The 25266-nt window shown below is 38.7% G+C and overlaps 1 protein-coding gene across 4 annotated transcripts; it reads right to left on the bottom strand.

The window, feature by feature from the left end:
• Positions 1-880: 880 nt before the first annotated feature.
• On the bottom strand, positions 881-23989 carry rnf122 (ring finger protein 122). 4 transcript variants are annotated; one of them, XM_042000553.1, is made up of 7 exons: positions 23564-23989; positions 15277-15374; positions 15013-15169; positions 6842-6887; positions 5272-5313; positions 5069-5151; positions 881-2534 (listed from the first exon to the last, which is right to left on the bottom strand). In XM_042000553.1, exons 3-7 carry the CDS (start codon positions 15120-15122, stop codon positions 2420-2422), a joined length of 396 nt encoding a protein of 131 aa, XP_041856487.1. In that variant the 5' UTR covers positions 15123-15169; positions 15277-15374; positions 23564-23989; the 3' UTR covers positions 881-2419. The 4 variants fall into 4 exon arrangements, with proteins under 4 accessions (XP_041856487.1, XP_041856484.1, XP_041856485.1 ...); XM_042000550.1 differs by lacking the exon at positions 15277-15374; XM_042000551.1 differs by lacking the exon at positions 15277-15374 and having other exon boundaries at positions 5069-5148.
• Positions 23990-25266: the final 1277 nt, after the last annotated feature.

Raw genomic sequence — 25266 nt, 5'->3', positions numbered from 1 at the left:
TTGCCATTCTCTACTTTCTGCCTGCTGCCCTGTCAGCTTTGCTAAGACCGACTGATTTTCTCAGTCTTACTTTAACATCTGTGAAATTAAAAAGCAGAAAAATCTGAGCCTCATTAAAGTGCAGACAAGAATGACTTCTGACAGCATCAGTAAAGGTAATGTGATTACTGGAATTAGGAACAAATTGCATTATAATGCTAGAATCTAGCATTCATAAATGTGCCGAAGAAACCATAGATCTTTCATGAAACATGGACACAGCTACTGTCCCCCTTTTGTGAGGGATTTGTGGAATACAATTCCCAATCCTTGACTTTATCATTTGGTAATCGTCTTGTGAAAAGTACTGCAAAGTCAATGGGCTGCAGTAACATCAGGGTCAAGACCTAATAATGCTTTGCTGTATGTATGCCACAATTAAAATAAAACAGGTGAGTTACTGTAGATAAAAATCCACCAGCTGCACTGATGGCATGAAAGGACAAACATAGTGGCCCCAAATGGCCTCTCAAGAAACAATATAGCTTTTGCCATTTCTGAACTGGTTTTGCCTTTTAACCCTCAGTGGAAACTCAAATTAATACAATTAGCCATCGATATCTGCTTTGTGGGAATGTAAAGGCGAACTTAACAGCATTAAAATCACTTTAATTTTCATTGTCATGCTATCCTACACTACTGACAGCATAATTATGAATATATTTAATAGTATTTTTCACTATTAAATCACACTGAAGATTTTATATTGGAGTTTTAAGGTGATGCCTCTTAAAAGTAAAAAGAATCAACCTACCAAGACTTAAAAGGAAGTAATTTTTGTTGTTGCATCTTACCTGAGGGGGGCGCCACATACATTGCTGTCAATAAACAAGCAAGAAGCTGAACAGACAACTTTAATATCACCATTTCAAGTTATTTACATCTGTTGGTTTACAAAACATGGAATGTGGTTGGAGTCAGAGTGAATGTTTCTCTTGCTCATGTGCAGAAAATGCAGCATGTTTGCCTTTTTTTTTTCCTTTTCTTGGCTCATGGACATTTGTATTACAGTGCAGGTGCCTGCTGTATTTGCACAATGTGCTTTATGAGTTTTGTGCTCAATTTAGGCAGTGTTTCGCTATCAGAGAAATCAACCCAGCAACTAAGGAATGTGTAACAGAACCATGAGCAACAAGTCACAAAAATTCTATGTTGCTTCTCACATGAAAAAAGGCTGCATTCCTTACCTCTTTACCTCTTTACCTCTCAGCTCCTTTGCTTTGTAGGCTTAAAAATAAGGGTTCTGCTGTGCTACATACAAACAGTACTGACAGAAAGACGGACAGACAGAGACCTTTTTTCTGTAAATCCAAAGTGCAACATTTAAAAATAATCCTCAACATATTTCAAATAAACTGTTAGAGTGGGAGGCAGGATGTTTCAGTTCATTTCATCTATATTAACAAAAAACATGTCTTAGAATTAAAACATCATGGTGGGAAACGAAAAGTCTGCAGCATGTACAGAATGTAAACCACTGTAGAAGTGGGCATCAATATGGATTATACACATGAAAAATGAGTTGGTTTGACTTGATGAAAACATTGCTACAAATGGAAAAAAGCTTGAGCTATTAATATAAATACTTTAGATACTACTAGTATGGTGTCAATTCACATTTTATAGTTATTTTTCACAACTTTTTTTAATTACAGTGACTCCAATTGAATCTTTTAGAACACTTAAAATCATTCCTGCCTATTTTTTTGTTTACTACAGCATTATTTGCTCAGCACTTGATGCTCTTCCTCTATCAGCTCTTCTTCATGAACTCAAAACTGAGCTTGTGCTACTGACAGGAGCATAAAACAAAAAGCATGAATTTGCCTGTATTTGGCTTTTCTCAGATCTTTTCCTCTAGAAGAATTGATGAAGCATTGTCTGCTTATTTTCCACAGGACTTTCAGCTGATGGGAGTATCATTTCATGCCAGCACCCACCCTGACATGCAAGACTTATACGGTGCGTCCCACTTTTATCTGTCAACACTCATTTGTCCACATTGCAGTGCAAAAACGCTGCCTCCTCTTCTTCATTGGTGCTGTTAACCTCACTCAAGGCAGCAATAGAAGATGTGAAGAACGGGTGCAGAGGAGGATCTTCAAAGTAGGGTGGTGGAGTGATGTGTGGGTGGCTGAAGATAATCTCTCACACTGTAAGGTATCTTGTTGCTATCACAGAGGTTGTTGCTAAGCAACAGCATCCTTTAGGGTCTTCCTCTTGGTGGTAACTAGGTTACCCCCAACTTACTATCATAATGTTTCGGGCTCTGTTGTATTTTAATGGCAAAGCCGTGGCCCTCCTCATGTTGGTCACTAACTTGCACCAGCTGGTGTGGCCCAGCACCGGCGCCCCACCCAGGCTGGCAGCTGCCCAAAGGTTACACCAGTTCATCCAGCAGAGTCCCTATGCTGTGATGCTGCTCCGGGGGGCCGGCTATGGGTTTGTTACACATGGGGCAGACACAGCGCACCTCCAGCCACTTTACCAAACACCTGTGAAGAAAAGAAACAGAGGCAAGCTTAATTATCCATTTTCTATACGCACTTATTCCAATTTTCAAGGGGGTGGAGCACATCCCAGCTACTATCAGGCAAGAGGAAGGGTACACCCTGGGCTCCTTATTATAAGTAGCTTACTTGGGGTGACCATTTCACACTCCTGTCATTAGAAAAAAAATCTTCACTGTATATGCTGTATTTCTAAAAATAAAATAAAATAAATAAATAAACTGGACACTGTGATTGACAGGTCATTCCATCACAGGACAACCACTCACTCCAAGTAAGAATTTAGAAACATCAATTAGTTCAAAGTGCATGTTTCAGAGTTGTGGGAATGAAAGTGGTAGTTAGATTTTCATAGAATACTTTGTGACTCAAACTGAAATTACCAGTAAAATGCAAAAATAAATATAAATACCACGTTGATTGCACGTTTGTCAACACAAACATATTCAAAGTTATGTTAACCATGAGTCTAAACAAATGAGAGGGACTGCGGTTATCTTTCTATCCTATTAATTATTTTCATCCGTATTGTTACTTTTTTAAAAACCCTACAACGGTTGTTTTACTAAATATTTAATTACACAGCCTCTGCAAGCATCCTACTGACTGAATCTAGGCCTGCTGTATTGATGTTTGCTGATCTCGTACAGATATTTATTGCCGCATTTTCTAATTTCATAACCACGTTTATTACTGTACATAACAAAACAGAATGCAATAGTCTTTAGAACGAGGCGAACTCCTGTTCTTTGGACACAAAAACTTAAACTCAGCAGACAGATAAAAAACTGCCTGCATCATCAAAGGACCTAAAAGTGATCTGTCTCATCCTTGCAGCACCTGTCCCTCTCCTCTCTTCCTCATCATAATTTAATTATATACTATGTTATGGTTGACTCTCAGATGTTTAAGGAGGTTTGTGGTGCTGCTACAATACGTCCACGTCTTCCCACGCACATCATACATCGCGCTGTCGATGTTTAGCTCCACAGGTGATGCTACAGCCTGAAAAATGCACCGCTGAGCCCTATGCTTGGTGCCATTTCACATATGACTTGGCAGGTGGAAGAAAAAGTAGTTCCTGCCACCTGGGTATAATTTAGAGAATATCCTGATATTATAGTTATATTTCACTGTATTCCAGTTTGTGGTAGACTGCATTTTTACCTCAAATCACTAAAATATCGATATTCTAACATGAAAATTGATTCTAGAACATAAAAAGTTGGCATTGGCAGCGCTGATATTTTGGTATCGCTCTGCACATTCCTATCATGGATGACTATACAAACTCCACACAGAGAGAACCTAAATCAGAATGTTGAAAATACAATTCTTCTCTCAAATTTTATGGAGCAAATTCTATGGAGAAGAATTTAGATCAACCAAGTAACCAAACATGATGTTGTTGGACTGTCATATATGCTGACATATGCTTTTTATCAGCTTCTAAATGTGGAACGATTCAGCTACAGGATAGTGACAGGATCACATCAGGCTAATCATTTAACAAATCTACTCGTTTTCAAGCAATAATGCTGAAGTGTTTTATTTAGCAGAACTTGCTTAAATTTGACTGAAAGCATGCCCAATTGCTTTTAACTTAGCCCTTATGGAAGTAGACTCTTTAAAGTCAAAGTAAAGAAAATACCCTGTTTTGCATTAAGATATGTTATATATGTATAAAAGAATCATTTGTCTGACCATGTGTAAAGAAAAATATATGAAGATATGAATTTTCTGCTCGGGAACTTTGAGGGTGAGTTTAATTATGGGTCCATTAGAAAGCAGAGTAGAATTTAAGGTGAGCAAAGGCTGATCCTGCTCCTATTTATTTATTTACTTAACCTTCATTTAACCAGGAAGTCCCTCAATACTACTGATGCTTTTTCAATGGAGACGTGGCCAAGAAAGCATGCTGTTGAAGTCTACTTATGAAACATAGCACAAAATAAATTTGGTAAATAAAACTTTACAACAGCTGCAAACAGGCCTACTTCAATACAGCAGCCTTGTGGTGAGAGCTGCCCAACAGAACAGCATCTATGTTAAATGAGAGAATCTGTTGAACAAGAAGATTATTGACATGAAGAAGAACTGCCGCCTCTAGTCCCTGTCAGAGAATCCAGTCAAGGAAAAGAAATGCATCTCCAATTTTAGACCTCTAAAAACTTCAGGATACAGACATCCTCACTCTGCAGGATCCCAGGTTCAAAGTCCTTCCTGCAGTGATAAACTGCAACCCCTCCCCAGCCCCAAAGACTGATTCTGAACCAGAAAATGCAGGCAGATGACACAAAAGTCTATTTGATCCCAAAACTTCTGATCAAACATGACGGTTTTCATTTTACCAAGCATAAGCACACTAATGTCTGCTAATGGCTAGAAGAGCTTCCCCATGACCCTGAATGGAGATAAACGGTATATGAATGAATGAATGAATGAATGAATGAATGAATTAGAATAAGAAGGTGAGAGGCAAACAAGCATAAACAAAAACTGCACAGTGCTCTACTTACTTCCTGTGAAAGGCATGTTGGCATGGCAACACTCCCAGCTCATCTTTCACTTTGAAGTCCTCCAGACACACGGCACATGTCTGCTGTGAGCGACGGAAGAAACAAAGTCAGAAAGAAAAGTCGTGGTATTATAATTTGCAACTCCATCGTGTGATGGTTTAACTGATCATATGAACACAAAATAGTACAAATCTTAAACTTACCCCATGAAGACTCAACTTTTTGGGATCTCCTTTTAGAACTACCTGTAAGAGTAACAAAATTTCTTTTTTATACATTATATTCTAGATTATATTCTATAAAATAAACCTAGTACAAAAAGTAAGGAAATTTGTGTTTGCTTGATTATTTCACCCCTTTAATAATACTAACTAGTGCTGATTTGCACATTGTTGGAGAGCTTGATTAGTCACCTTTACAATGAGGTATAACTTGTAAAAATCATGCTTCTGTGGAATGAACAACACAGCTAAACATGTGGGTAACGCCCTAAAGAAATGTGCCAAAATCTGCTGCAATATTCACTTGTTTGTATTCACTTTTGTTTTAAGATTCAAGTGCTACCAGCTGCGTGGCACCAGTCACCAGCATTCTGCAAGTTCATGTTTCTCACAAACTAATTCAGAACTCAGTTCTCACAGGTTGAAATGAATAGTTCAAAGTTAAGTACAATTTTATTTTTAGGTTAGAAGGGAGAGTGGAAGACTGGATTTGAGAAAGAAAAGAAATGAAACAAAGATGGAATGCAATTAAATCAATTATACTGGAACTTAAATTCTAGCACACAGCATATATTCATGTGGAACAGATCTGTGGATAGAGGACAAAAATAACGCTTTCAGTATAAAAGAAGGTAATTTTTTGTTAAACAGCTATTTTTAGCTCTTCCCTAAATTTAAAGCAAGAAGAAAGAAGAAAGAAAGAAGAAAAAAAATGCTGCAAAATGTAGAAATATTATGAGATATCTTCTCACACTGGACAGATGCTTCAATTCCACATCTTTACAAATTAGAAGTTTTCAGATTTCAACTGATGTGCATGCTGCGTCTACAGCACCTCTTTTTTTTTTACCTGCACTTGGTGTTTTAGAGCAGGACTGCACCGGCATTGCCATTAACCATTCCTGGGTTGTTATACTTGAGTGTGCAGTGCATCATGGGTAACGTAGTGTGAAGTAGTAGTAGTGTCTGGGAAATGTAGGTAGTGACTGTTGCAGGATCTCATAATCTGAACAAGTTCATGTTCAAGTTCTATATTTGCAAATACTTTCTGTTCAGTTCAACGTTCACAGAAAAATGAACGTGGTCAATGAACCTGTTCTTTCGTGCACAACACCACCATTCACAGATGTATGACTATAAAGAAATAGGAATTAAATTTGGGAACTAGTAGCGATACCATATCTCCAGAATCTAGGATGTAACTTCATTCTTCAGGACGACAATGCCTCCCCCACAGAGCCAGGATCATCATCATGGAGAGGATGAAATGTTCTGCTCTGAGTCCAGAACGCAATCCTGGTAAAAACTTGTGGGACCAGCTTTGGCATGCAAGAGATTAGGCACATTTTTTTTTTTTTTTTTTGTTCTGCGCTACCCACATATTTAGCTGTGTTGTTCCTCCATAGAAGCACCATTCTTACAAGTTATACTTTGCAAAGGTGATAAATCAGGCTCAATAAAGGGGAGAAATAACCCACCACATAAAAAATTCTTTACTTAGTTTTCTAAGTTTTAACAATATTATGTTGCTGAATATTAGTCTCAGTCTTACCTCTCTGTATCCAAAACGTTCACTCTGGGCTTGGTGTCGTAATTTACTGTTGATAAGGTAAAAAGAAACACATTACAGTTTTCAATTTAACAATTTCTAGAGCATTCAATAAACATGTCATATGTGTACACTTCCTTTAAAGATACAGAGGAAATATACCTGCCGCTTAAAAGTAGAGTTTCCAAACCGTATACGTGTTAATTAAAAGAAAAAATCCTACATTTAAAAATGTACTTCAAAAACCACTGGGTGCTAGGTAAAGATACAGTTTTAAGGTTCTAAATATTTCTGTTTTCCATTATATGTGGTATTATAATTAAAACTGTCTTTGGAAGATTTCGATTTCGAGTTTTTTGTTGTACATTATTTTTTGTGCACGTTAAAAGTCTGCACTTACAAAGCCTAATTTTCCACACTTAGCTTTTCTCACAGAGGGTCCTTCATCTAAAACCTCTCATTTGTAGTCTGGGATTATCTCCCCATTCTAAGTGACATCTCTGTGAAACTTGTTTATATGAAATCTGCAAAGTGGCGGATGTGGCACATATCAGACAGAGAATAAGCAGCTGCCTGGCACTTAACCTGTACAACGGACCAATCAGTGGAGACTGGACAATTTGGGAGAAGAGCATTACAAAGACAGAAAGTAAGAGGAAAAAAATTAGAGTAAAATGGATTTTAAACTAGACATCAATCCCCTAAAATAAAACTATAAAATCAAGAAAGTGACGATATGTAAATGTTCTTAGACCAGCTTCAAGAAGACTATCCAAACTCACTGAGGGTTGACCCTCTTTTCCAATGAAAGTGAGTCATTAAAAAGGAAAGATAAACAAAGAACCAAGTGGTAAAAAAGCCAATAACAACATCAATTAAAGAAAAGTAGTTAAACTTTGTGATTAAAGGCATTCGGTGTCGTGTTTTTCCACACTTACTCTTGACTGTATTTCTACTTTTGTTAAGCAAAAGATTAAGCATTTAAGAATTTTTTTTCCAATATCATATAATGTAATATTTATAACATTACAGAAATATTTAGCTAAACATAATCACATCCAACTGGATTTAGGCTGTAACTCTGATAAAGTATGTGTACTTTCCTCTTGATTATTAAGAGATGACGATGTTTGTTTTTATCCTAGTTAAACTTACGAAGAAGACTATTGAACTCAGACTAAGATTTAAATGTATGTGATTAAATTATGGAGCTGTGTGTAACTACAGCCTCTTATCTCATAATAAACTGTCATCTAAAACAACTACAGTGGTCATGCATCTACAAACAAATCCCCTGCAAGCACTTAAACATTGTTCACAAAGTTAAGCAGTACATGCAAAATGGAAACACACACTTAGGCACACACACAGACACACACTACAATGCAACTAATGAGTGTGTTGGTTCTTTGAATCACCACCCAACCATAAACCAACAATGGAGAGGAGATCTTTATCACTTGGCGAGCCATGTCTGTTTAGAGGGTTATTTTTGGTGTCCAACTAAACTTTGACTCAAATGTCTGTCACTGTCTGCAGTTTGAGCCTAAAAGCCAAACACAGCGACAGCATCTGAAATGTGATCGCATCTTCCAAAATGTAAAGAACACATGTAAAGTCAGGAAAAAGAGAGCAGGGAAATGACAGTTCTCATTGTTTTTTTTCTGTCATTTGGTTTATTGTTTACACTGATTGCTGCTAACAGAGCTCCATGTGAACAATGTGAGGATACACGTTTTACATGTGTGGAGCTTTCCTGTGGTTGGAAAATGATGTGAAGTGGGTGAAAGGGGGGTGTAATAGATATTTCAGAGCAAGAACTGGTCTGCAAAAACAGAAAAAGTCTAATCAATCCTAAAAATTTTCCCATAAATTCTCTACATTCTGCTTCATTCGAAGTTCATTCTGTAGACGATGGTTTAAGCAAAACTGATATTTTGTTACAAATTAATATCCGAACACCAACCGGCCATATATTGATAATAACATCGATTATTAAGCGGGTTAGATTGAAAGAGGTAATGAAGCTTCTAGTACACCAAGGAGCCAAAGTGGCCACATTAATAAGAAGGCAGCTTAACCATTTATAATAAAGCATTTCATGTTTGTATGAACTAAAATTCTTTTCTGATGGTGTATTTTAGGTATAAAGGTGAGAATTTGACAATAAGTTACATTGTAAAAGGTTTTTTAATGGGTTGTCATTTTTGCTTGTTTGTCATTTTAAATGTTAGTTAATTTATTTTGCACTCAAACATTTGTAATTTATGTTAATTAATGTTCATTTTTAAGTCAAACCGACAGAGTGGCACATGGGCCTCTTAGAGCCCTGTGTAGGACTGATTTGTTAATCTCACTATGCTGATTCCCGCCTCCTCCTGCTGGATTTCTGACCATTACCTCTCGACTCCCGCTAGATTTGCACTGGGTTTCACAGGAGTTGTGGGATTCTTGTGGGATCCAAATCCCAGGGAAGCCCTCTAGTGTTATCTAAGAAATGCAATGCTATTTATAGAACAACATGCAGCAGCAGCACAAAAAAAAGAATGCAAACATTTATATAATGAAGCATACTGAGACCTTAGCGCAGCACTTCCATTAAGCCACAACTGCCAAAATAAGCTTTGGTAGCTTTTTACTTTTCTACTCTCCATCCTCTTCACTGCTTTTACTGCATTTGTTTCCCAATTATAACAAACCAATACAGGCACTAAAGATGCAAAGTTTTTCTTATAACTGTGTCTTCTTGGGGGGGATTGGTTTGTGCATGAGCAGCAGATGTCCGCACAAAGATGTATTCTGCACAATGAGAGTCTCGTGCACACCCTTCAATAATGACGTTTATCGCACACGGATCCCATGAGACTTACTCACAGACACAACACATATCACCTGCTTTGCTTGCTGTCTCTGACTGATTTTCCCTCTTTGTTTGTGTTTTGTTTGATTGAATGAGTTGAAGTAGGTGTGCTGGAGTCAGAGCAGAGCCCCATCAGCCTAAACCAGCTCCATGAGCACGACCTCTACAAATACTCAGTCCTTTCACTTCCTCACGTACACACAGATCCAAATCTCTGCTACCTGTCAGTGTAACAACACTTTGAGACTAATTATTTATCACTCCCTCCCCAACACTATTCAGTGCTTGAAGCTTGTTTTCTTCTGCCCACTTCACCCTTAACACCCCATGGCCTCTATGACCCACTTCAAATTGGCCTAACTTCTCAGTCCTGGGACCCAGTAGCTTTCTAGACTATAAAAAGATTTTATTGTCTACAGTTAATTACAGAAAAATATCAGATAATTTATACAATCTAGCTGTTTTGCTTCAGTTTATCTTAAAAAAAAATACTTATATTGATTTATTGTGTTTGAATAAACTGTTTACAGCCACTGTTCAACTTTACCATAGCTTCAGTAACACAACTTTTCTTTTTTTTCACAGTTTAACCAGCTCAGTATTTCTGCATTCACATGTGTGATTGAACGACCTTCAACTTGATATACAGTTTAACTAAACTCCTTTTTTTTTTTTTTTTTTTTTTTTTTTAGATGAAGTCTGCAGCTGTGATGAAACAGGATGTTTGAAAACTGTTTCTCAATGTTTAAAGGGCACAAAGCAAAGCTGTCTTAGTCAAGCCATATTTCCTGTTTTTAAATGCTACTGTTGTTGTTTGGTTCCTTTGGGGATTCCTCAAAACTCTGCTTTCTCTCTGCTTTCAGTAATTGTTGTGTCTGGATAAAAACACTGCCAGCTACCTGTGAATAGTTTTAATATAACCTTGCTTGGGTTTTGATGGGTAGCAGAGACAGATCTGATGACACTCAATACCTTTCAGCTCTTTCTGTTTCTCACTTGACAAGATATAAAATTTGTGAGGTGTACAACCTGGCAAAATGACAGCAAAGTGCCAAGATTACAAGGTGTGTTGATGTCAAATTTGGCATGGCAATAAGAATGGCAACCATAACTAGACCAAATTCAGATTTGATTTGTTTATACTTCCCCTCTTTGTGCCAATAGCCACATCTGTTTGAATATGAGAGATAAAAGTATCTGTGCCAGCTTAGTAAACCTTAACTAGGAGACTTCAAGGCTTTTTTTTGGTATTAATTACAGGATGATTCCTAGCATATCCTGACTTTTGACTGAACACTGCAAATTCACAAGAGATTGAGAGGGCCTGGGTGAGATAATAGGAGCCTGCCTCCAACAGAGAATCATCCCTCACTATTCAATCTGATGAATCACCTGCTCTATAAATGAATTCACAATCACACGCCTACCCAGGATTACTTTCAGCTCATTAATGGAGCCAGAGGAAGTGACTCAGTGGTTGTGTTTTATAGAAGAGTGTCTGAGGAGAAACAGGAGCGAAGTTAGCCTTTACTGACAGAGCTGATGGTCAAACAAACCTTCAAACAACAATCAGTCTGGCAGATGGAAGTGTTGGTCAGTAGGGGCGGGGGCGGGTTGCGGACATGTTCTTGACTCTGGGTTGCCTGGCCTTAGTATCGGGGCTGCACTGGCCCTGTTGTTTTGTCTAGGACAGTCTTGTCCTGTCAGGTACTTGGGCAGGGCTCTGCTGGGGGATATGGGTTGTTCTTGGCCCTACAGGGCACAGGCTCTCTGTGCGGCCTGCGCTCCGGCGCCCAGTGCCTGCTGGGCCTGCTTGTCATCGTCTTGTGTTGTTCGGCGACCCTGCCCTGTGGCAACAAGAGGCTCTGGTTGGGGGTCTCTTTTGCTCTGGTCGAAGGCTCTTCCTGCTTCAGCTCTGCTGGGCTCTGTACTCTGTGGGCCTGCTGGACCCTCGGGTCTTTGGTCCTTCCCTGTCTTCCTCTCATGGTTGCGGCCTCCTCTTGAGCACATGGTTCGTCCTTGTCACATGGTAACACTTACACGCTCACATGTGCACATTGAGCTGCTCCTGTCTGCTTTCAGCTGGTTGCTACTGCTGTTTAGGTCAGTACGTCTCTCTCCGCAGGTACTTTTGATGACTGCTCTTTGTGCTTTTTCGTGGAGATTATGTGACGCTTTCTGTTAACTTCATGTCTAAATGTCGCAGCTTGATGTCAAGTTGTGCCTACTTTTTATTTATTGTATTTACCTATTCATGTAGTCCTTTTTCTAGCATTGAAATTGCATTAATATATCATCTATTGGCAGAGTAAACAAGAACACAAATAAAATAACAATAAAAGGGATTTAAAATATCAAGGGCAGCCATACAGTGCTGGTCGATTTTGGACACTTTTCCATTGTGTCCAATGGTGGGGTGTGTCAAGGCTTTTGACTGGTAGTGGTAATCCCTTGGTAAAGCGAATCTGTCTGACACAATTTGGCACACAGATCACAGTTCTGCATGTCATGATGCTGGACAAGACAGGAAAAAAAAGAAAAAAATAACTTCTTATGTATTATAATGCTTAAATATTTAAATTAGTCCGTCTTTTAAAACATTAGCTGCAAGTTTAGCAGTGAGTTAAACCTATTTATAAAATTAAAGATCTACCAATACTGACCATTTACCTCTACATTTCTGACCTTAAAACTCTATGCTTCTGACTCTTTCTGATGGCACACTGACATTCATTATTCATTAGTCATTGCCCTGCAGCATCCTGAGGCTGAGAAATTACATTTCACAACTTTTTTTCCAGCCAGGGGCAACACATGACTGCTGTATTTTCCTTTACGAAACCAGGTCTCATTACTGCATATCGACACACATGTTGTTTTGAATGCACACCGTGGCTGATTGAGCAAAGAAACTAACGATGACATTTTGTGAGGAAGCGAGGACATAGTGACAGAGCAGGAGATAAGACCAGAGTCAACAGCAGATTGGTTTAACTAACTGGAGAGAGCTCAGAGAAGAGACAGGATGCAAGACGGATGCTGAATTAGCCTTCATAAGAGGAACCACAGTGTGAAAATCTGTCAAAGTTCAGTAGTGCTGCTTTAAATCAGATCTTCCCTATGAAAACAAACTCCTTTTTTTTTTATATGTGTGTGAGAGCCATTTATTTATTTTTAACAGCCTAAACTCAGCATAAACTGTCATGGTTGGTGCATTGAAATAGAGGTGGAGGAGCAAAATGCAGACAAGTACTATAGTACTAGTAAAAGTACGAGTACTATAAACACAACTTGACTTAACATGGCAAAACTGGCAAAGGCAACCTATCTGAGACCCAAACACAAATGACAGAGAAAAAAGGGGGACTGTGCAGTGAAGGGATAAATATCTGCTGGTACTGTTTCCTGCTAATAAATACACATTTCTTTTATGGTGTGGCATTTCATTAACATGTTGCCATCGGAAAAGCATTCAAAGATCAGTCTAAAAACAGCACAGCACATAATGAGGTGTTGAATAATTAGCCAGATCCAGCTGCTGGGTGATCCATAGTGAGCTTAAGATAAAAAAAAATAAAAAAATGCAACCCTCCTGCAGGCGTTGGTGTTTCCTGATGAGCTTTTGTACACTGCAGACGTTCTTGTGTGGTGATTTGTGAGGTCCCACTGTGTGTTATTCAGGCCATGTTTATTCTGAGCTCACTGCTGTCCTCACACATTGTGACGGGCGGCTTCCTGTTGCCTTATATCCCGTCCTTCAGACAAATACGTCCCTTCAGCTCATCAGGGAGTTCACAGTCAACAGCAGGAGAGGTCACCGTGTTCCTCTTTCTTAACCTCCTTCCCTCTAAACACATTTCTCACTTACACAAGCTATGCAGTACTTGTGTGCTGTCAGACTATTTTTAATACCCTGACTTTGCTTTATTTGGAAATTAACTTTTGTATAAAAAATATCTCCCCCATTAGATGGATTACCATCACATTTGTAATGTTAAAAAAATCACTTCAATTATTGTATAACCTGTTAATCAAAAGGTTAGAATGGAAGGAATGTAATTTTATGCACAATAAATATGGACAGAACAACTAAAAGCCACATGGACAGGGGACTAAAGATGTATGTTTATCCTTTTTGTACCAATGATGTCCTGCTGCACCTCTCTTACTTCTACTGTTATTTTTAGATATAGGTCTACTGAAATACCCAGTCTGCATAACTGTTCATTAGCTGATATCAGATGTTTCCTACCCAAAACAAATCAAATATTTTAGTACATATGCAGCCACATTTATTACTAGAAAGGCGATGAAATGCAGACAAATTTGTCAATTTGCTGACCAATACTGACCAATGACATGCCAAATAAAGACACTCATGAATGACCAGCTAAAAAGGTGTAAAAATATTGTACAAACAGCTCCATGATGAAAGAATATATTCCAGTGCGGACATTTTGTAATCGACATGAAGTGTGCATGAAGTGCATGTTGCTATCGTCGACTTTAGTTGGGGGCAGAGATTTTGATATTTGGGCAAATTTGGCAATTTTGCAGGCCAGAAGACATCCAATTTGGACAATAAAGTGGAGCTAGACAATGTTACCTGTGATTTATATTTTTGCCTATTATATACTTGCAACCACATCCCTCTCACAGTTAAAGATCAGGCAGCTGAGTAAATTTCAGCAGTAGAACTTGCAAAGAATTATTTGGGTTATTAACGGTCCGTGTACAGAGTAACCGGCCATTCTAAGTAGCTGCAGATGGAATTTTCTGTCATTTTCTTTTATTTATTTATTTTTTTTACTTATCCTGTCCAGCATCGTAGCGAGCAGAATGATTTGCTTTGCCAAGAAGAGCTTTATGAATATAAGGCCCCTCTTGATAATTAAGTATTATTCTTTATTTTTTAAATTAGTCTGTTGCTGAACGTGCATATTAACATTGGACCTGACAAGAGGGGTGAGGGCAAAAGAAAAGAGAGAGTAAACAGATAAGAAAAATCTTTGTTTAATGGCATATTTAGTAGTAAATGTGACATTCTTCATTTAATGTTTCCCCATTCAGAAATTGGAAATTCTAAACCATCAGTGACTCCAACATAACTAAAATTAACATGCTACTTTGGTGAGAAGTAGGCCTTAAAAGCAACAGTTTTTAACAAACAAACGAGTGGAACAAAAGCAAAGCGCAGGGTGTACAGAGCTGGCATGTTACTATGTGAGTATTAACTGGCTAGCTGGCACATTCAGTTGTGTGGTGTTTTGACAAGAGTGACTACTTCAATTCATTTCTCTTTTCACCCCCTCACCTGATGAAATAACAGCAGAAGATGAGGCTCAGGATGAAGACAAATATGCCTGTCCCAAAGATGACCATGTAGATGTTGAGAGGCAGGTCCTGGAAGGTGATGGGCGGCATGGTGCACGACTTGTTGGAGTAAACCAGTCCTAGACCACAGAAGCACCCTAAAAAAAAGACAGCCACAAGATTTCAACACAGATTTACAGCAAGAATATAAAAAAAAAAACTGATGGCCACATTTAAATATGCCTAAAAATACACCTTTAGGTACCTCACTATTCATGGGAAGCAGAAGGGCTGAATTACAGCAGTGAATGCTGGGGGAACACTTGGAGGGAGACAGCCATTACGTCTCACTATGAAGGTCAACTAGTGGTTGGAATTAAACATGAAAAACAGTTTTAACATGCTATCCAAGTAAGATGGTTGAATATTTTAAACAATTGTCTTTGTGTGTATAATTTAAAGACATTAAAATAGATGGGAAGCATCCTATAAAATAATTATATTTGCTGGGTTATTTATTGTAGAGTTCAGATTAAACATTTCTACCATGTGATGGACCACCAACCTGTTCAGGGTGTACCCCATCTCTCACCTGATAGCAGTTCTTACAGAGGTACACTGCAGCATGCTCCACCATAAAACATTTGATATTTCCACTGTAGGTGCCCTCCAACGCTCCTGTGTATGTGTGTGTGTGTGTGTGTGTGTGTGTGTGTGTGTGTGTGTGTGTGTGTGTGTGTGTGTGTGTGTGTGTGTGTGTGTGTTTGTTTAACTATGGAACACATCATCACTGTTGTATTGCTGTTTGCAGTCAAGGTCAGAGGCAGAGAAATGGAAGAACAAACGTTGCATGACATTGGACAGGTTACAGTGAGGGAGCAGTTTACTGTATTTGATGAGGTCTGTTTATCATCTTCTATACCACAACATATGATTACTTTGGACTCTGATTATAATGTGTGGATTAACTTTGAATAACCGGGTTGTTTAACCCAGAAGGAGAAAACTATCTCAGCTAAAAGAGCTCAGAGAAAGCATTTTGGGTGTTACTACTTACAACAGCAACTCATATTTGTAATTTAAATTGTGCATCACAAACAACTCAACATAGCTTTAAACGCTGTTTTTTTCTCCTGTTTTAAAACTTTTCTAAAATATTTTCAGTAAAGAGTAGCTGGGAGCTAGTGTAGTTATCCACTATAATCATGAAATGTACAGCTTATCATACATTTATTACACAGAAACAAGTCCATTTTAAACAACCATGTGTTTTGTTATGACAAGCATAAGATTTAAATGAGAGACAAATGCTAAGAAGCAGCAACGAGTTAAACAGTTTGAAACATAGATACCAAGAGCACATTTGTGTTTTGTGTGTCTGTGTGAGAAGTGAAACGTCACTATCTGCATGTGAGAGGGGGCTTTGTGAGATCAGGGTCATGCTAACCCACAGAGTGATAGTGACGCAGCATGCAGTGCAGTCTGCTGATAGCATGAGCAGGTTTTTCTGATTAAGATTGGAGCAAGACTGAAGTCTGAGATCGTCCGCAGGTTCTTTGTTTCTGTCAAAAACACAGCAGGTGATGTCTGTGACTGGCACTCGTTCAGTAGGAGATGGTGCTGATCAGCTTGTGCATTGTTTGATGAAGCACTCTAGACTTTTGGCCCTTCAAATACATATTGGAGCAAATTGTGTTTTCATGCACAGTTAAGAGCTTTGCCTGCATCAAAGGCATCACCCACTCCTTCTCCTCAGAGCTCTGAATGTGCTGCCTGTGTTTAATACTTCTAAAAAATGGACTGGAAACCTATCCACTGTGTGAAAGACGAATGCACAAGCAAGATATGAGGCTAGTAGATGGTGGACAGAGGAGATATATAGGTGGGAGAAACAGACATTTGGATGGCTGGTTGGACAAGCAAATTATAACATAAAGGAAAGATGAAATGTTAATGATCTAATGTAGATTAAACTAAGCATTGCAATACTGAAGCTGGCCCCCAAAAGGAATGTAGCAAACTAAGATGTCTCAAGTCATTTTATGCTCCATCATCAATTAATTAAAGCTTTAAAGGTAAAGGATGAAACTAAATCAAATGTTATTGACAGAAAAAAATAATATTGCATTAAAATTTATGTTTCTATTAGTATCTAATATCTACACTAAAATACCTGCTGTGTTTTTATCCTCTTAGCATGAGCCATTTATATCTATTTGCCGTGGGTGAACATACAGGGCAGGTGCCGTATTACCATTTTTTATTAGTGTCTCTGAATGGACAAACAACTTTGTGAGTGAAATGAGAACCTTCTGAGTTTTAAATCTGCAGTAGCAGCTTTGTTTTGTAGGTGCTAGAGCAGTGGTTCTCAAACTTTTAAAAAAAAGGAACATATTATTTCTACTGATTATTCTTCCTTTTTTCATTCATTTAATTTTAACAGCACTATATAGAGCACTTTTTAAGATAGGTAACACTTTTCAAAGCATATAGAAAAAGACACATACACAGTTCTGAAATAGGTGCAGTCATTACTGCACCTGATGGCACTGGATCCACTCGCAGATTGAAACATGCTTACATCTAGAAGAATTTTGTGTTTGACATTTGAAGTAGCTTCTGTGCACATCTTTACCACTAGATGTCTTTCATTTTTACACACTGTAACTTTAAGCCAGGTAAACAGATACACAAGTTAAAATGAAAACAGTATAAACTCCATAAAATAACAGATCAAAGGTGATGACAGTGTGTGTCGGCGGGCCCATGTTTGTTTTTTCTTTACATGGGGAAGAGCTAAAGAGAACGTACCACATGGGAACAATGTTGTTTGTTTGTTGACAATGTTGCATAAAAAACAGGAAGCCTAATCTAACTGAAACAGTTACAAGATGAACCTAATTCAGTTTTGGTCAAGATTACTGAATAAAACAGTAAAATACATTGCTGGAAGAGGCAGAAGGATGTGCTCCTTGATAAGCTCTTGTTTTGATAAGCTCGTGTCTTTCTTCATCTCTGTTTGTCTTTTTTTTCACAGGAAACAAAATGTAACACATGAGCATACTTGCAGCATCGACTTGTAGTTACTGCAAAAAATTGAGTCAAACTACAGCTAGAAAAGAATGGAGAGCTGCTGCTGAGTGTGCACACAGGAACATTTAATGTATGTATTTGCATATACCCCATGGATTTTACTGGAACTGCACATACAGCAACTGTCATATAGAGTGGCTCCTGTACACTGTGTATTTGAGCCTCCAAATTTCACCAGTGGATGGATGGATGGATGGATGGATGGATGGATGGATGGATGGATGGATGGATGGATGGATGGATGGATGGATGCACAAGAAGATGTGAACACACTGAGACATGAACAAATGATTGCCAATGAATTGACAATGGATGAAAGAATGACTACATGGTTGGCAGGCTGTATTGACAGAGGGATAAATGACTGCGTGGCCAGTTGGATGAAGGAAGATAGCAGGATATATGGACGGGCAAATAAATGAATGGGTGCATGGACAGGTGTAGTGATAAACAGATACGCAGCCAGAGGGATAGATTGATGAATAGCCATACATCCTGATCAAATGATGCACAGACAGATGGATGTATGAATTAATAATAAAATGATCAAACAGACAGATGAATGAAGACCTTTACTGGTTTCATTTCCGTGTGATGACTTTTGCTTTCTCACAACTGCAATTTTTTTTAATCAATCCTGGTGTTTCTACTCACTCTTGCAGGCAAAGTAACACGCTGACATTTCTATCTGACACTTCTCCCACCTCAGAATGGAAACTGCACAATGAGAGGATCAATACCCGCCTCTTGGTTCAACTCTCTCTGAATGAGTAGAGAATCTCCATTAATTCAGACACATCAATGGCTGCACGTTCAAGTCTCCAGTTTCAGTCAGTGTGAGCCAGTCATTAGCAGAAACATCAAAGCATGAGCCTGGTCTTTAATCAGCACCATAAATAAAAGGCTGATAAAAAAAAAGCACATGAGTGGACTAAAGCCAGGAGTTCAGAAACACTCAATCAATTCTTTCTAATTTAAAGGAAAAGGCATAATATTAAAACCACGTTGCAGAGATATGTGTTTTGGTCAGAGACGATGAGGAGAAGAAACTACAGTGATGGAGAGTTAGTTAGCTACAGCAGTCTCAAGGATGGAGTAGGCAAGAAAAAAAGCTACTGATGCTCCAAATAAAATATAAGGATGGATGAGAAATGACTGGCATTGATGAAGCTTTTCATTGTTTGTGTTTTTGTAAAAGCAACTTTCACTTCTGTTTTTAGTTTTTTATCCTGATACTAGGGATGCTCCGATCAGGTTTTTTGTTGCCGATTCCGATACCGATCACCCATGAGTGCCGATCACTGCCGATCACCGATCACTGCCGATCACCGATAATCACATGGATTGGCTGTAATTTTCTTAAAAGCACTGCCGACTATTTGATGTGGAAAAGGAACCATAAAATCCCCCTAATTTAGACAATAACATGTACATAGTACAATGCGCTATCTTTCAGTAATCAGTAGTACTATATTTTAACAGACTGAAAACACATAAGGCTCTCATAAGGCTAAATAAGAAAGTAAAACAAAATCTTAATATTGCTAAAAAAAAAAGCCAAGTAAAAGAGGCGTCCTCCACCACTGAGAACGGTTGGTCGTCAAGGCCGATTAACTGAATTATTTTTGTGGTTATTTGCTTGACTGTCACGCTCATACGGACGAGTGTTGGTAACTGTTGGCTGCGTTAGCTGCGCTCTGGCTGCACCAGCGTCTTCCTTTCATTCTGTGCAGTGAGCCTCGAAAATTCAGCGTACTCCGTCAAGTGTTTGTTCTTTAAATGCCGTATTAGATTCGTTTTATTGAAGGATTTTGACGTACTTCCCCCGCGAGGTACTTTTGCGTTGCACGTGTTGCAGGATGCAAACTTTACATCACTCTCACACACAGTGTAAAACTTCCACACGGCAGACATGTTTGCTTTGGATTTGCAACCGCGCGCATGCAAATTGTGGAGGAAAGCGGGAGCTATGACACTGCCCGCAGCGCTTCTGCAGGTTGCAGAGTATGAAATATAGGTGGTCAGATTTTGTGATCGGCAACAAAAGGCATTGATCGGCGAACACCGATCACATACTTTTTTACGGATATCGGCCGATAATGATCGGTGTCCGATCGATCGGAACACCACTACCTGATACACTTCCTCAAAATGTTTGATTTGCATGATTTAAGATGTGTGAACATACACTGTACATTCATAAAACATGTGATTTGGGTTTTATTTAGCAAAATGCTCTTTTTTGATTTAGGTGTGTTGGAGCAGAAAAACATCTAAATCTTGCAGGACTGAGGCCCTCGAGGACCAGAGCTGGACGTGTTTGTCTGCAGGCTCCCACTTTTTTTGCACATGCTAACACAGAAACATGTATCCAGCCATACTGATGTAGCTAGGATCCAGTCAGAGAGCTTACTTGGGTGCGACTATGTGGTTGACCCAGGTGAACTTCAGATAAGATGCTCATTTATGTAGTTAGGCATGGACATGAAGCCATTGACAATCCTGTTGTTTGGCCCATTTATCACCCACATAGAAATACTGGGTCTTAGATAAACTTTTCTGTTCTTTTTGTGCATATTTGACCCATACAAAGCAAACAGCACAGCATATTTTACAGCTGATAAAATAAGTATTCTCTGCTGGATTCTCTGGTTTCTTGTCATTTATCAACTTACATACAGATCTGCAATAAGGTCATATAAACCTCCTGCGTTGCTTTAGAAATCACTGCACTGAACTAGCAAATTGTAAGAACTTCTTTTACCTCCTCTAGGTCTCTTATGCTAGCTGTCACTATAGGGTAGCACAAGCCACGTTTATTGCTGTATGTCCTTCATCCCCTCACCTATTAATGCTCTATATAAGTCACACTAAATCCACAAAGATATTCACAACTAGACACTTAAGGTAATTATATTTTATTTCTATGTTTACTTGTTTCAGCCTATAATGTTTATGTCACATTTGTCTTTATTCAGCCATAAACATTAGTAATAGGTGATCATGTGTCAATTTATTACTGCTCTTACGCAAAGCAGTCAAATATTAGGCTAAATCTGAGTCAAATCTACATGTGTGGCACAAGCTTTGTCATTAAATGTCAGCTGCATATGATTGCCTCTGTTTCCCAGAATATCACTGAGGATATGACCTCAGTGTCCACGCGTGTGAGGATGTGGACATGCAAACAAAACAGTTTTGTTGACCTCATTTTCTCCATCATTGTTGCCTGAGTCAAACAATCTGCCTTACAAAGACCATCTGAAGACAAAGAAAGACTCACAGCAAGGGGGTTGGGGGGGGGGGGGGGGGTATAACTGTTCCTGTATGCATGTCACTGCACAGCTGATGGCACAAATCACCTGTGAAGCTGCTATAACCTCACAACCCAAATCTGGGTCATATCAATTCAACTCTTTCTGCATGTTCACCACATCGAAACTGCCTTTTTTTGATGGACACTCGTGCTTTCTCTTTGCATGTGTGGAAATCAGACAGCTATATGTGATATTTAGCTTTGGGTGAAGCCTTGCACGACCACTGACCTATATATTGACTGTCTCAAGAGGCGCCCCGTTGCCATGGTGCCAAGAGTAGCAGATGCAGATAGAAGGATGGAAGCTTACGAGTGAAAGTTCTCAATTTGAGGACAAAGAAAATCTGTGTCAGACAGACTCTCATGCTGCCGTTCAAAAAGGCAGGGAAGTCCCTCTGTGATTTGACAAGAGCTGTAAAACACCTCAACTGTGGATGTTTCCCTGAGACGAGATGCCTGGTGGGGTTTTGTCCTATATATGCCAATTTCACACAAAGATGCCTTTGCTGCTGCTTGCGCTAAAGACAGAACTTCACATCAAATATTCAGGAGCTCACATGAGAGGAAACACTCAAGCCCGACTGCATGGTTGCTGCTGCTCTTGAGATGAAATTAGGTTGGGCCCCAAAACTTCTCATTGCATGCATGAAAGCACTACATGTGTCGTGCATAAACACTGGAGCAAAAGAAGAAAAAAAAATAATAACCAGACACATTAAAACACGCTGAACGAATGCTGAGCTGTGGCTGCTTCATTTTTCCAGCAGAGTGTCACTGTGTGTTTGTGTGCTGTTCTGAAACTGTGTACTATGAATAGCAGGGGAGTTGAGCTGCACAAAGGGAGTAATTGTTCTTGTCTGAACAGTCCACAGAGGAGGCTGCTGCATTCAAACATGCAAAGTTAGAGGAAAAAAAAGAGTACCAATCCATCATCTGCACCAGGTCTTGCCATCACAGTGAGGCACCAACATCATTTAAGCTGTGATGAAGGGCTTCATTTTGTCTCAGAAAGATTGCTGCTGAGGCAAAAAGGACTCAGAAGCTGTTCAGATTTTTTGACTTTCAAAGATAAGAGGTCAAAGCCAAGAGGTGAAAGTGATAGATTGTAGATAGAATCTGGCAGTGCAAACAAGATTACCCACAGAGCCAAAATGGCTCAGACACAGCACAATGATTGGCCTTGTGTGGCTCTCCCTGGGAATTACTTAAGATGTAAATAAATGTTTCTATTGATTAAGGAGTCCCTCATTCTACAAATCAATGCAATCACTGATAAACATTCAGATAATAGCTTTTGCAACAATTAGCAAGCAAGCAGCAGCTCATAAAAGTTTCTAAAATTAGCATTATTAAGCAAAATACACAACATTTAAAACATGATTTAAAACAGTTTGTGCCTACAAGGCTGCAGCTGCGTTTATAACATATCTAAACATGTCAGAAAACTATTCATTTTCACAGAATAATATATTCAAATATCCAGTTTTCTTTGGTGAATGATGCAAAGATATTGAGTTCATGATCATATGAGAAAAATAAAACTTCAAATTCGCACATATGAGAAGATGTAATCAGGTAATGTGCATCATTCTGGCTTGAAAAGCAGATTTATTATTAAAAAAAAATGGATTACTATCTGCTTTAAGAAAGTATCTGTAATTAGATGTGACACAGAATAATACAGTTTTTGTTATTTAGCTATAAGGAATATAAAATCATACTTCTGCTTTTTCAGACAGTATTCTTCTTTTTAGGTTAGTCATTCAATATGCTGTGAACTTATGGTAAAAAAAAAACCATTCAATACATCTACTTCCGCATGACTTCACATAGCTTCATTGTAGTGCCATCTAAGCCATTTATCAAATGTCTGTAAGCAGCATGTAAACCATAAACAAGACGCTTAGATAAAATATTACCACTTGGAAACTTCAAACTCACTGGTAAACATAGATAGAGTAGTACACATTTTATAACAGGCCAATTATGTTATCTTTTAAATAAAAGATGGAAATGACCTTTTAAAGAATAAAGAAAACGCCTCGCTCGTTCTACTGTATGTCATTCTAATTAAATAACAGGCTCGCTTGCACATACGGGCCCGAGAAACACACAGATCTCATGGTATAAAATGACTGCTCACCGTTACACCACTGAAACGGGTGCATCAATGCACCAGAGGGAGTCCTTGCCGCCGGGATTCGGTTCGTGTTTACCAACAAGCCGCAGCCGCCTGTGCAGATGGGTAACCGCAATGAAGAGCGCACAAGCGGGAGTCTGTGACTGTATGCCAGCTGGGTGAAAGGTGGGCGAGACAATAGCACCTGAGAGGAGGTCGCAGAAAACGAATAAATAGGTAGATAAAGGGCGTTTTTTTATCGGAAGTTGAAGCTTTGTTGTCTCATGTTATCTGCGCGCTGAATCATCTCCCCAGACTAAAGGAAAAAGCAGAACTGGTTTATGCAGATTTCCCCCTCATTTCTTCTCGCCGTGGCTGTTGTGACTCTTTTTATTAATAGATGGTATGACACTGACCCAGTAGCAGCAGCATCTGTGTGAGACTTGACTGCTCCCGCCTCTGCAGACGCAACTGACGTGTGCAGAGACCAATCCACAGCCTGAGTGTCGGTGCGTGTTGTTGTGACGGCCTGACTGGACTGATGGTCATGGACGTATTATTAAACAATGGGGCCAGGGGCAGATACGCGTTAAAAAGCCCCCCAACATGTCCTATCAAGGACTAAGACACCCTGGTAGAAACAGATATGGAAGAAAACTGTATAGTTTGTTTTATGTCTCCAAATGTTAAGCTGAGAAAATATTTGCATCTTGTAAGTATAACTTTTGTCATACTTATTGTCATCATTTTTCCATTTGGAGGTCTCTTTGTGGTTCTTTTGAAACATTGTTTCTTGTATTTCCTGTTTATTGGGAACTATTTTGTGTCACTTTCAGGTCATTTAGCATCTGTTAGGAAAATTCTTCCCAACGCCAAGCGCTGCAAAGTTAAACCTTCAACACAAGGAAGGACCACAGAGCGTTATTCAATATATACAGTTTTACTTTAAAGGAGTAGGCACACCATACAAGTATGATACACACATTGAATTGTTTCACACATCACAAGGCATTTTAAAGGGAGGTTCACGAAGTTCTTGCCTCGAACATCAAACACTTCAGAATTACACAAGTCTCAGGTTACAGCATTTTTCACTAAAGATAAGACATGAAAAATAGCAGCCATGGGTAGGTTAGTTTCTGGTCTCTTTCTGGTACAGTCAGATCCTTCCATCTTGTCCATGGCCTTGACTTTCTGTTCCTTTAGACTCAAGCATAAAACCAGCACACACATGCAAAAATGTTGCTTGAGTATATATTTCTAAATCTTGATACTTAAAATAAATGATTATGATGATAATGATTTAGTCCCAAGTATAATAATGAATTACACATGAAATCGCAACATAATATAATAAACATAATGATCATACATATGATTTTTTTACAGCATCTGTGGGCACTTTTTCCAGTTTAAGTAGTTATTATTCTGGTTGCTTTTCATGATAGCTGTTTTTGTCCAACTTTGGTAATATTTTGACCATTTTATTTCGCCTCATTGCTTTGTGTCATGACTCAGGTAATTCTTCTCATTTGTGGGCATTTTTGCATCCCTTTGTAGTCATTTGCATTTAACTTTGGGGTACTTTTGTGACATTGTCATTTTTACATGCTGTTTGTGGATGTTAAATATCTGACGCGGAGCTCTGGGCTTGTGCTGTAATGCTGTCCTATTAACTTGTTTATGTGTGTGTGCTCCCACTAAACATCATTTTCCTTTAATGAATC

This window comes from Melanotaenia boesemani, chromosome 11 (genome assembly GCF_017639745.1).
Source record: "Melanotaenia boesemani isolate fMelBoe1 chromosome 11, fMelBoe1.pri, whole genome shotgun sequence".
Lineage (NCBI taxonomy): Eukaryota > Metazoa > Chordata > Actinopteri > Atheriniformes > Melanotaeniidae > Melanotaenia > Melanotaenia boesemani.
This window is presented reverse-complemented; position numbering and strand designations above follow the sequence as displayed.

What these genes read in the sequence shown, in the direction of transcription:
- rnf122 (XM_042000550.1), bottom strand. Translation starts at nt 23,588, where the DNA reads ATGCACCCGTTTCAGTGGTGTAACG. An exon ending in TTCTGCTGTTATTTCATCAG is followed by an intron (nt 6,888 to 15,012) that starts GTGAGGGGGTGA and finishes CCTTATCAACAG; the next exon opens with TAAATTACGACACCAAGCCC. An exon ending in AAAAGTTGAGTCTTCATGGG is followed by an intron (nt 5,152 to 5,271) that starts GTAAGTTTAAGA and finishes CGTCGCTCACAG; the next exon opens with CAGACATGTGCCGTGTGTCT.